Raw genomic sequence first — 12,128 nt, 5'->3', positions numbered from 1 at the left:
AGAAGTGACTATTCCAGTACAACCATCTTCCAGCAGCTCCTGGTGTGATGTATCACAGGACAGCCGTGCCATGTCCGTCTGTCCTCACTGAGCCCAGCAGCAGCCAGCAGAGCTTGGGCGGGTGAAGGGATGGATGGATGGATGGATGGATGGATGGATGGATGGATGGATGGATGGATGGATGGATGGGATATGCTGAGCAGGGATCTTGCTGCTGAGGTGTCACTGCAGCTTTCCTGCAGTTGTGTAGCTGTAGCTCTGTCTCGGGATCTGTTCATTTATCCAGTGTCAGAACTGTGTTTGTGTGTCCAAGGAGCTGCTCTGTCAGTTTGATGACCTCAAGGGCTCAAACCCCATCCTTTGCTTGCTCCCTACCCTCCTGTTCTGCTTCCCTTGGTTTTGCAAAGCTTTTCAAAGATGTGTCTTCATTTCATCATGGAGAGTAAATGTAATGCTTTTGGGCAACTAAGAATGGAGCTGATGGTTGAGGGGTATACAAGTACTTCAGTTTTGTACAGGAATGAGCCCTTGGACAAAATGTCCTGGGATGCAGAAGATTCTTTCCCAGCTGCAGCCAGCTCTGGGTCATCACAGAATCCCAGACTGCCTTGGGCAGAGACACCTTCCACTACCCCAGGTTGCTCCAAGCCCTGTCCAGCCTGGCCTTGGACACTTCCAAGGATGGCATGGCCACAGCTTCTCTGGGCAACCTGAGTAGTGCAGGCTGGGTGGATGGTCGTCGTCTTTGTGTCACAGTAGGTTCTTTCATGGTGCTCCTTGTTCAGGACAGACAGCACCTCCCTTTGAATGCTTTCTGCTAATGAAATGGTAGAAAGGAACCCTCTTCCCCATAGACTCTTCCCTCTGTCATCTTCCGCCACTGCAAGCTCTCAAGTAAGAGGACGTGGAGAGAGGAATACGGTGCTTTGTGGAACTGCTTTGGTTTGGGACTGGGATTTTGTCACTTGAACTTACAACTCTTCTTGTGGATGTTTCCTGCCTGCCCCTGCCCAGTGTTGGGACTCCATCATACAGGATGGGTTCTTGCTCGGGAGGGGTTTTTGTTCTTGTGGCCCAGCTGCCTGACCTCTCAGGAGGAAGGAGGGCAGAGATTCCACTCAGGAAGCAGCTCTGCAGCTCTCAGCATCTCCTGGCACCCACAGTGGTGTAAATGTCCAGCACATGAATTCACTTTGGCATTACTGGACCAGTGTCATCCTTGTGGCACTGGGATGTCTGCATGGCTTGTACCATTTCCCTGTTCTGCTTCCTCATGGCTTTTCTGTTCCCTACCTCCCACTGCTGCTGTACCTGTGCAAGCCCTGGTTTGTTCCCATGTCCACTTTGTACCTGTGCCCGGTTTGTACTTGTGCAAGCCCCAGTTTGTACCCATGCACAGTTTGTACCCATGTCCAGTTTCTTCCTTTGCAAGCCCCAGTGTGAGGCTTGATCTCTGCCCTGTCCTGTGCCCCTCTTTGCCTTTGTCACCGGGAATGCCCTCCTGTCACATCCCCACTGTGGTAGATGCTCTCATTCAGACTCCTCTTCCTAAAATGAGCAGTTTAAGGTTCAAATTTGTCCCCTCTGAAGGTTAAAGATAAATTGAGCCGCACGACAGAGAAGAGTTGAATCTAGACAGGGATGAGAAACCCCCCCAAACCCCAGAGGTTTTGGCAGGACTGAGCCTGGGCAGACCTCACTCAAGGATGAGGAACCAAGCAGACACGGTACCTGTCTCGGTGATCTGCTGTGGGACAGTGACACTTTGAGGTGCTTCAGTCTGTGCCTTTGGGATCTTCCAGGAAGCTCTGATTGCTCTTTACTCCACACAGCTGCTTTGGCTTTTAGGGATGAAGAAAAGGAGTTTTAAAGAAATTCTTAGTTCCCAGCAGTGCTTTCAGAGCCTGTGTAGGTGTTAAGTCACTGGTGATAGGTCTCACAGCAGTTCCCAAGTCCCAGGGCTGTCTGGGTAAGCTAGAATATAATCCTGCTTTGTGGTGGGAAATGCCTGTATTTGACCTTTTTTAAGACTTTGGGGGCCCCTGGAGAAAGGGCTGATTCCCAAAATATCCATGGTGGTTTTTTTCCCATCCAGCACTCACTGCTACTAATTTCTTTTAGTCTCTTTTTTCTCTCACTACCTATGTACTAAACTCCCATTTCTGTACCCATTTGTTTCCATGATGTTCTCTCTGTGTTTCTCTGTCCACTCCTCTCACTCTCTGCAGAATCTCCACCAGCTCAAACAGATTCACACTCTGAGGCAGATGAATGAGCAACTGCTGGCTGAGAACAGGGCTCTGACCCGGGTCGTAGCCAGACTTTCTCTGCCCACCAAGCCCTCGGAATCAGAGGAGCTGTAGCTGCTTTCCCTCCGGCTCATCTTGCCTCCCTCTTCCACTCCTCCAGGCAGGTTTCCACTCCCTGGCCGGGCACTTCCCACTCGCCTCTTTGCTCTCCAGGGTGTCTGGTGAAGCTTGTTGCTCAAAAGCTTGTGGCAAAGGATCTCTGAATTCCAAGAGCATGATGCTGCTGCCACGGCAGGGCTTTGCTGGAGCTCTGCTCACCCCACTGGCTCTTGCTGTGCATGGCAGATGCTGCTGCCCTTGCCAGCTTAGCACCAGGGAATGGCTTTGGGGTGGCTTGGCAGTGCCAGCAGCTCCTTGCCTGGTACTTTGCCTTGAAACAGACATGGTTTGTGTTGGAAGGGGCGTTAAAGTTCATCTCGTTTATCCCCTGCCACCAGCAGGGACACCTTCCACTAGACCAGCCCCGTCCAACCTGGCCTTGAACACTTGAAAATAGGTGGTTTATGCTACACGTCTGCTTATAATAGAATTCTGTCTTAATTTGACTTATTTCAGGGAGAAGCTGGCACTCAGCAAATCAGATTATCCAAAGTCAGGAAATTTTCAGGGATGTTGTGAAAAGCTAACATTTTAGACAGAAAGGGTATTTTTAGAAAAACTACAAATTGAGCTGTCCTCAGCAGGTTTTCTTGGTCACTTGAACGAAAAGGACAAGCTCCTTTCCTTATTTTAAACTGAAATTTTTGAGTATGAGTCCACAGGCTCAGCAAGCCCCCTGCCTCCTGTGGGCTGGCACCGGGTGGGGGAGGCAGCAAGAGCCAGACCAGGAGTGCTCTGTTTTCATCTTCTGTTTTAAGTCCCAGTGCAGGACAATTAGTGTTTGAAAAAACCCAAGGCTGAGTCTTCCCTAAGCTTTGCCCTCACACATCACACAGTTAAATTATGTCTCTTCCTGCTACTTCATTGGTTCAATGCCAAAATAAAGCTGTAAATGCTCCTTTCTTGGGGCCCTACCTGTCCTTTGCAGGTTAGTAGGAATATTCATATCTTTTCAGACATAAGAATTTGTATGCTCTTGAGGGTTGGAAGTGGCACCACAGAATAAAAAAATCTATTCTTAGCACACAAATTATATCAAGGCTGATTAACAATAGAAACAAACTAATCAGGGGAATTGTGGCTTCCCCTTTCCAGGAGTCTCAGCTCAAGCCCACATGTGTGTCACAAGAGCCAGGAGAGTCGGGTGTCATGTTGAGTGCCCTGGATTGTGCAGATGGTCTGGTGAAGTGATCTCACAGCCTTTCTGGTTTTAATCTGTGGAACTATCCTCCAACCTGACCCTGCCTCATTTCTTCTCATAAACCATGAGTTTAAGTCATTCTCCTTCCCCACATGATTTCAGGTCTAAGAGGGAAAATTGGGCAAAATGATTTCCACACTCAAAGAGCTGATGTTTCACAACCTGGAAGTCACCTCTCCTCCTCCCAGGACATGCCCATGTTATCACTGCCCTTCCAGTGATATCACCCCTCTGCTCTGGCTGAGGCTCGTCCTTCCCTCCTCACTTACAGGTTTGCAGTTCCCTACTGTGCCCGAGCTGGGGGAGAGCCATGGTCTGCAAGCTCTGCTGATGTATTTTCAGCTCTTTCAGTAGGTCTGACACAGGATGTTGCTGGTATGTGTAAACTCCACCTCAGTGGTGTCGTGGACATCACAGCTGTGCAGTGATGTCACTGGTTTAAGCTCTGCCAGGTGTACCACGCTCTGGCAGCAGTGCTTTTCAGTGAATCTCATTTTCCTGAGTCCACGGTATTTCTGAGGAGCCGTGTTCTCCAGTGTCCCAGGTAACACACAGCCCTGCTGCTCAGAGCAACCTCCAGCCCCAACTCAGGTGACACCAACACCGCATCGTCAGCCCCGCCATTCGCTGGGGGCTGCTGGAAACTTCCAGCCCTTCCCGCCTGTTCCCATGGGGTTTATTTCACCTGACTTCAGGCTACTCTCCTTCAAAGGGAGGAACTTCCTGGGCTTGTGTTGTGTAAGGCTGATGTGTAGCTTTCAGGAAGCCTCACTCGGCACTGGTGGAGCCCAGAGGCACTTGTTTCACAAGTATTTATACTCCTTCATTTTCAAATTAGTGACACAGGTCACACGAAGCCGCCCCTGTGAGGCACAGCCCCGTCAGCCTCCAGCTGAGCCCTGGGACTGGGGTGGTTCTCTCTGGCATCGTTTCTGGGAACCTGTGAGAGAGATTTTCTCTACCAAAACAAGTGTCAGGATTTCACATGCCCATTATCACAGCGAAGGGCACTGCAGAGCCACCCCAGGCAGTGGCGGGGGCCTGACAGGACTGTCCATCTGCAGCCCCCAGTGGGTGGTGGGGCTCTTGCAGGGCACTGGGAGGCATGAGTGTGAGTGACAGGTGAAGCCCAGGAGGAAACAGAGGAGTGCAGAGACATCAAGGGCTCTGCCGTGTCTCTGAACTCCTGATCATGATGGTGATGGTGATGCCCCTTCTTTGGCCATGAGAAATGGCACAGGGAGCCATGAGTGCTGTCACGGTGACGGCCCAGCCATGTGATACACCTGTCACAGCAGCACTGAATCCAGGGAGGCACACTCAGCATCACTGGCTGGAGCTCTGGCCAGCCCAGCACATGGACCATTTCCAAATATCCCACCATGCAGCACCAACCTCTCCTCCCTCTCTGAAAAACCTCCCACCTGAAACATCCACCACCAGTGCCCACAGGGATGGAACTGGGTGTGTTGGGGCCCACCACGGCTTTACCCAACTGTGAAAGAATGGAATTGCTCTGGTGGGAGCTGGTACTGCCCCAGAAGCTGCCCACACTCCAAGCTGGTGGTCATGGAGGAACTGCAGGTGGAGGCAGGCAGAATATTGTGGTCAAAGTTGAAACACCAGGAGGAAGGAGAAGATATAGTGCAGATTTTTTATTTGAGGGAATTCCTCCAAGATGCACCTTGGCAGACAGAAGTAGTGGCTGAGCTCATAGAGGTACCGTGCGTTTGGTCCTGCTCTGCCCTGGGTACCCCTGCAGGCTTGGGGCCGGTCACCCTGTGGTCTGCTGGCACCCGTGGTGGGAGTGACGCCTTGTTGTCACACCCCAGACAGGAGCAGGGGGTTTCCTGGTGTCCAGTGGCAGGGAACAGTCCATGGAAGGCCGCTCACTGCAGCACAAGAAGTCAGCAGTCACATTTAGGTCAATGGGAAATGCTGGAAGGGTCTCATTGAAGCTATTCATTCTCTGTTTCCAAAGGCTTTTGTCTGTGTTGGAACCTCACTTGAGCACCCAGGAGGTACCTCCAGTGTCAGTGTGTTCCACCAGTCCTCTGGCCTCAGTGCTTATAACTGTATTGCACATCTGTGGGGTACCAAGGAGATTTGGGGGTATTTTAGAGATTTGGCAAGGTCCAGTCCTAAATGAAGATTCCAGACCTTTGGTTTCCCTTCTAATCCTGGCAAAATGGAAAAAGCATATCAGGGAAAACAGCTTTGTTGTCTGCTGAGCTGTATTTAGCCTCTGGGCACAGGTTTGGGATGAAACAGCTCGGAAATGGTTCCTGCCTTGCTGTCCTGGTCCTGACCCTGACCTGCTGCTGGGGCTGTGGCCTTGCTTCGCACCAGGGGCTCCGTGGCTTGGGGCTTCCTGCCTCAGTGCTGTGCTCGAGGTCCCTCTCACCTGTCACGCCTGGCAGCCAGCGTGTAAAAGCTCTGGAGATGCTGCAGAGCCATGGAAATGTGCTGGGTGGAGGGGATGCAATGTCCCCTCTTGCCCCTGAGCCCCTCTGATCCCACCTTGTCTTTGTCTCTCTGCAGATTTTGACAGAGCTGAAGTCAGACAACCAAAGGCTGAAGGATGAGAATGGAGCCCTCATTCGTGTCATCAGCAAACTCTCCAAATAGGAATCCTGAGCAAAGGCAGGACAAGGAGGGGTGTCCTACACCAGCTGCCAACCCCACCACTGAGCCCTACCCCACTTCCCTTCCCGTCACGTACAGCAAGCGTTTCAGCTGTGGGATCAATGTCACACCTGCCTTGCCCTGCCCTTTGCTGTACATTCCCTTTCTACCCCTATTTCCCCCAACACACCCCCTGCCATTTTAATTTTTTTTTTTTAATTTATGCATGTTGTGGTATCTCGGACATTTTATTCAAGGGAGAAATGTGAGGACTGAGTTTGAGCTGCCAAAACTTCTTCCAGAAGCTCAGTATTTGGTTTTGGACTCTGACCTGGAGTGGGAAGCTCCTACTGTAAAAAGTGACATCTGAAGAACTAACCCAGCATACCCGAGCCCTTTACAGGTGGGAAATGTGAACATGGGCTGGGACTCTGAGGATGCACATCAGCACACTGAGATGTGGGACTCTGGTTAAATGTGATGCTGTGAAAGCCACCAGAGCTCATGTTTGTCACAGGCTGATGTGCTGTTTTTGCACAGAGACCTTCTCCTCTTGCCCCCAGTAGACTGAGTCTTCTATTTAAGATTGTGAACCTGTTCAGTAACATCAGTGCTGACACTCAGTGTCAGACTCTTATCCCTCACCCTCCCTTTACCCCACAGCCCAGGTGATCCTGTGTCACGTTGTGTCCTTCCAGGGCTCCTGTCTCTGTGGTTGGTAGCATCCAGTTCTTTGTTCTTTGGACTCTTTCTTTGGGACAGGATATATCCCAGGCACTTGCTGAGCTTTCTGAAGGACAAACGTGAACCCCTACAGACCCTCTGCTGCTCTCACTTGTGTGTGAGCATGAATCGCCTTGCAGGGAGCTGTGCCCATGCCAGAAACTGGCCTCCTCTTCCCAACAGCCATCTGGGACATTCTCCTGCTGCCTCCCTGAAGGCAGAGCCCCATGGCAGAGCCTGGTCTGGTATTTCAGGTACCCCGCCCGCCACCCACTTTGATTTGCAGCAGGATTTTTAGAGCAGGAATGCCAGCATCCTGTCCCACACACCTTGGAAAGGTCAGGGTGTGTGAGTGTCAGAGGGACAGGGAGCTGCTGGTAACTGAACCACCATGATGAAAGTCTACTTATGATAAGCTTTGACCTTGAAGGAAACCTCCAGAAATACTCTTTAATGTTACATGCATTCTGAACAGTTTGTTCTGTCCCATGGGCATTTAGACGTTGGCTCCTCTCTCCATGCTGTGGGACATCCTCAGGTCTGTTGAGCTTCCCGTTAACAGACTCCTGTCAAACAATGCCTTCCCTCTCAGAGACATCCTGCTGTATCCAAAACATTCTCCCATCTACATCCTTCCGTATTTGTCCTTTCATCCCCTTTGTCCTTCAACTCCCCAGATTCTGTCTGGCCAAGGGCAGCAGTTCCTGGTCACTGAACCTGGAGGTGGCCATGGAGCAGCTCTTCCACGTTCCTGAGCTGCTCTGCTGGCTCTGTCTGCGGGGACTCTCCACTGCCAGAGACGTGAGATACTTGAACATGAGCGGAATACTTGAGCTTGCTCAACAGGGTAAAACTAATCGAGCAGTCCTGGGCTTTTTCGAACCTTTTGCTGGTTATTGCCTCAGAAAGCATCTCTGTTTCCCTCTCCCTGGGGTTTTCTCTCTTTTTTTCCCCCCTCTTAATTCTCTGTTTTCCCCCCTTCCCCTCCCTGTTCTGCCTGTTTCCACCTCTCTTGCTCTTTCCTGGAGCTGCCAGTTTTCCCCAGGCAGCTCTGACCACAAGTTGCCCTTCAGCTGATGGAGCCGTTTGTGCAGCTGAGGCACCGTTTCTCCTGGTACACTGAGGTTCTTCCTCTGCTGCTGAGCTTTACGAGGAAGAGACTGAAGCTGGTAAAGGCATCAGGGTTTCTGCAGAGCACTGCCTAAGCCAGGCATCCTTTTTATATTCCTTGATTTTAACCCTGCTCTATTTAACGGCTTTAAGTCTTGAGATCCGGTCAATGCTTCCCCTGCACGCCGTTCCTCTTGGTGCACTCTTTATGTGAGTACTTCTGCCGTTCTTGATGTTTTCTCTCTTGGTGACCCGCTCCTTGCTTCAGCCTCGGGCTCTGGCTCTGGTCAGATCAGGGATCAGGAGCCCAGTCCCTTCTGTGCCACATGGAGGTGGAGATGCTCCCCAGCTGGGCTGGCGCCTCAGGCTGTGCATCCCAGCAGGATGAGGAGGAGAGTTGAGAATGAAGATCCTGTTCTTCTCACAGGCAGGTTCCTGGCAGCAGGAAGAAGCCTGGTGTCTGTTTCAGGAAGAGGGTTCAACCCAATCTGACAAATCCATCCCGCACTGATGTTTTGCCCTTTTCTACCAGGACACTCAAGGAACAGAGTGGGAAGGCTGTGGGAGGCTCGTTCTTTGAGTGGCACCTTGCAAAGCCAAACCACTTTAGCTGAAGTGTCTGCTTAGCACTGGATTCTCCCAAGCCCTGGGCCTCCACAGCTCAGTGTCCCTGATCAGCCAAAGCTGTGAGCATCTTGTCATGATGGAGCAACTGCAAACCAAATTCTTGAGAATGGATTTTTTTTTTTTGTCTCACTTCATGCCTGACATAACCAGTGCACTGAGGAGGTGACAAACAGGACACCTCAAACCCTGTGCTTGGGGCAGGGTGTGGAGCAAATAGGTTTTTAAATTGATCCCTCTTGGAACCAGAGCATTTGCCAGACATGGTCTCCCTTGGGGAACATGAGTTTTTTTTTCCTAAGCAATTGCTTCGGGTGAGTTAATTCCTTGGGGTGAACCCACCTGTTGTGGCTGCAAGTTTGGTGATGGCTCTTTGTAAATAAACTCCTTGGAAAAGCAGGACTGGCTGATGAGATGGGGAGAGAATGTATTTTTATGCAACTTTTGAGTGGCCTTTCAAACCCTGAGATGAATGATTTGTTTTACTGGTTGTTGTTATATAGTATTATAAGTATTATGTGTTTGAAAGTTTGGGAATAATATTCACAGCTATGATGCTTGTAAACACAACAGTATTTATAAATGAATAAAATAAGAGTTGATAAAATAGAAGCTTTGACTTTGCTTCCATCTTTCTGGAATTACAAGTTGTTTGTGCTGAAATTCCCTGTTTCTCCCAAAATTCTCACGGCATAACAATATCCATCATCCATACAAGCACAAATGCTCTGCAGCTACAACACAGGTGCCTTTTCAGGGGAAGCTGAAATGAAGGAAGTGGTATGTAAATCCCTGAAAAGCACCCACCAGTGAGAAGGTGAAACAGGAGAGGGTCCCATCTCCTGCTCGGCATCACACTGGGGATGAGGCCCATTTCCCACTCTGGTGGCAAGCCCTGTTGTTTGCTCTGCTCAGAAGCTTGGTCAGCACAAAGTGTTGCACAGGCAGGAGGTGTTGTCACACCTGGGAACCTCTGTCTTGGGTGGGGCTGCTGGAACCTCCATGTTCCAGTCTTCAGAGGTGGCTGGTGCAGGTTGAGTTCTTCCCTTAGGGTTGGGGGTGTCCAGTATCCCTGTGGAGCAGGATGTGACTCTATTATGGACCAGACTCAGTGTGCTGGGGGCGAAGAATTCTGTGAGGACCTTTGGTATTTCCTACCTGTGCCCCATGTCTGGTCCGGCCTTGCTCATCTGGGGTTTAATGCTGCCCAGAAGACAAGTCAGAGGGAGCTGGGGGGCTCAGCCTGGAGAAAAGGAGGCTCAGGGGGCATCTTCTGGCTCTGCACAGCTCCTGACCGGAGGGGGAGCTGGGGGCAGTCAGGCTCTGCTCGCAGGGGACAAGGGACAGAACAGGAGGAAACAGCCAAGCTGTGCCAGGGGAGGGATAGGTTGCATATTGGGGAAAAGTTCCTCCTTAAAAAGGTGGTCAGGCACTGGCATAGCAGCCCATGGCAGCAGCAAAGTCGCCATCCCTGGAAGTGTTCAAATGGTGCGTGAATGTGGCACCTGGGACAAGGTTTGGTGGTAAACGTGGCCGTGTTGGGTTAATGGTTCAATTCCACGATCTTAGAGGATCATCGTGTCCCACTTAAATGATTTCACGATTCTGTATTTTGGGGGACCTGGGCCCTTGTGAGGTTCCACCCACACCTCCATCCCTCCGTCATCCCTGGGCTCACTGTGCTGGGTCTTGCCCCTCACCGCGGATGCCCATGAGCCCCAGCAGCAACACCAGACCCGAACCAGCTCCTTTCAGCTCGTTTCTTTAATAAGGAGACGGAAATCATTACAAAATAACCATCAAACGATCAGAGACGGAACGACAGAGTCCACACGAGGAGAAGGGGCGTTAAAAGCAGCTTCCGCCGGAGCCGAGCGCTGCGGGGCTGGGATGGGGCAGAGCGGGGCCGGCACCGCGGGTCCAGGAAAGGCCGAGCCTGCGACTCCCACAGAGCTGGCTCCACCCGCCCAGATCGGGAGAAAAAAAAAGGAAAAGGAACCCGAGCCTGTTGCCGAGACTCGTGGATTCACTTTCTTTTTTAAGCCCCGGAGCATCTCCGTGGCACACCTGGGTTTGCTCCGCGGTGCCGCCAGGAGAGGGAAGAGCCAGCTCTCGTCTCCAAAACAGAAACCACCGACTGGACATGGCAGAGATAACCCAAATTGCTCCAAAAAGCCTTTCCACCACCGGCAGGTCGACCCCAACATCTGTGCCCAGCGCTGTCCCGTCCCCTCGCCGGGCGTCTCAGCAGCACCCAAGGCCACCGAGGCGGTGGCCGCTGCGGCTCCTGGCAGCCTGAGCCCCACGAAACCGGGGGGGACGTGGACATGTGGGGGAAAGGGGGTCACGGCTCACCGTGGGCCTGTCCCCGTGGGGTCCCGGTGCACCGTGCTCTAATATGGCTTCTAAAGTTGCTCTGACGGTGAAATGCTCCAACGCGACACAGGACACCAAAGCCACAATGTTGCTGCTGCTACCCGGCCGTGGGACAAACGCGACAAGATACAGGAACACGACACACAGGGACGCCACGGCTGCGTCGGTGACAGCTCACCCTCCGCTGGCGGGCCGGGCTTGGCATGCTTTGCTTCTTGGCATTATTTTCTTCTTTTATATGATTTAATTGGGGATTTTCATTTCATTGGGGGGGGGGGGGGGGGATCAGGGCGGTGGAGAGCTCTCGAGCGATGAGTTTTGGTAGTCACCGCGCCCACCCTGGCGGGAGGCCGGAGATGGGGACGGCAGCGCCGGGGCGGTGGCAGCGCCGCCGGGCTGGGGCCATGCTGCTACTGCTAGTGGCTGCGTCACATGCACTGCTCGTGGTATATACAGCTATGTCTCCATATAATTTACCTACACACAGCTAGGGGGGGGGTCAGAGGCAGCGCAGATGGCTTCAGTATGTTGGTTGGTTTTCCCTTTTTTATTAAAAAAAAAATTAAATCATGTATTAAAGTCACAGTCTTCCCCCTCGCCCAAGGCCTAAAGAGTCTGAATGGAAAGCAGCCAGGTGGGATCTCCAATCCTGGCGAGACCCCGGCCGATGCGGCGGGTCTGGGGCCGGGGGGAGGGATGGGGAGGGGGGGAGCGCACAGGAGGGGATGCGTCTGGTGTGTGCAGGTGTGCAGGTGTGATGTGCAGATGTGCAAGTGTGCAGATGTGCGGGTCTGCGCACCTCCACCTGCTTCCCTGGGAAGGCTGCGGGGCCATGCACACTCGCTGGCTGCCAACAGTGGGATTTCAGTGCTTTTCCTAATTCCTTCTCTTTTAGCCCATGCCATGTAGGGCAAACGCCCCCACACCCCCCACCCCCCCGGTGCCTGGATGGACCCCAAAATGAGACTGAGTCCTACCAGTGCTCCTGACCATAGGGCATTGGCCCCTCTCCAGCTCCCCATTATTAAAAGCACCCCGAGACTTCTCCCTTTGGCGACAGG

The 12,128-nt window shown here is 52.1% G+C and overlaps 1 protein-coding gene across 3 annotated transcripts in view; it reads left to right on the top strand.

The window, feature by feature from the left end:
- Window positions 1-9,297, top strand: part of PPP1R12B (protein phosphatase 1 regulatory subunit 12B) — a 131,663-nt gene extending 122,366 nt beyond the window's left edge. For 2 of the 3 annotated variants that reach the window (XM_066204079.1, XM_066204082.1), the window contains one exon: window positions 6,151-9,297. In XM_066204079.1, the coding sequence (XP_066060176.1) occupies window positions 6,151-6,237 (87 nt within the window). In that variant the 3' untranslated portion in view covers window positions 6,238-9,297. The remainder of the gene's footprint in view (window positions 1-6,150) is intronic. The other variant, XM_066204080.1, reaches the window with a different exon arrangement.
- Window positions 9,298-12,128: the final 2,831 nt, after the last annotated feature.

This window comes from Chamaea fasciata, unplaced genomic scaffold (assembly GCF_029207755.1).
Source record: "Chamaea fasciata isolate MVZ Bird 193981 ecotype frontalis unplaced genomic scaffold, bChaFas1.0.hap1 SCAF_25, whole genome shotgun sequence".
NCBI lineage: Eukaryota > Metazoa > Chordata > Aves > Passeriformes > Sylviidae > Chamaea > Chamaea fasciata.
Note: the sequence above shows the minus strand (reverse complement) of the source record. Positions and strands in the feature narration are given on the sequence as shown.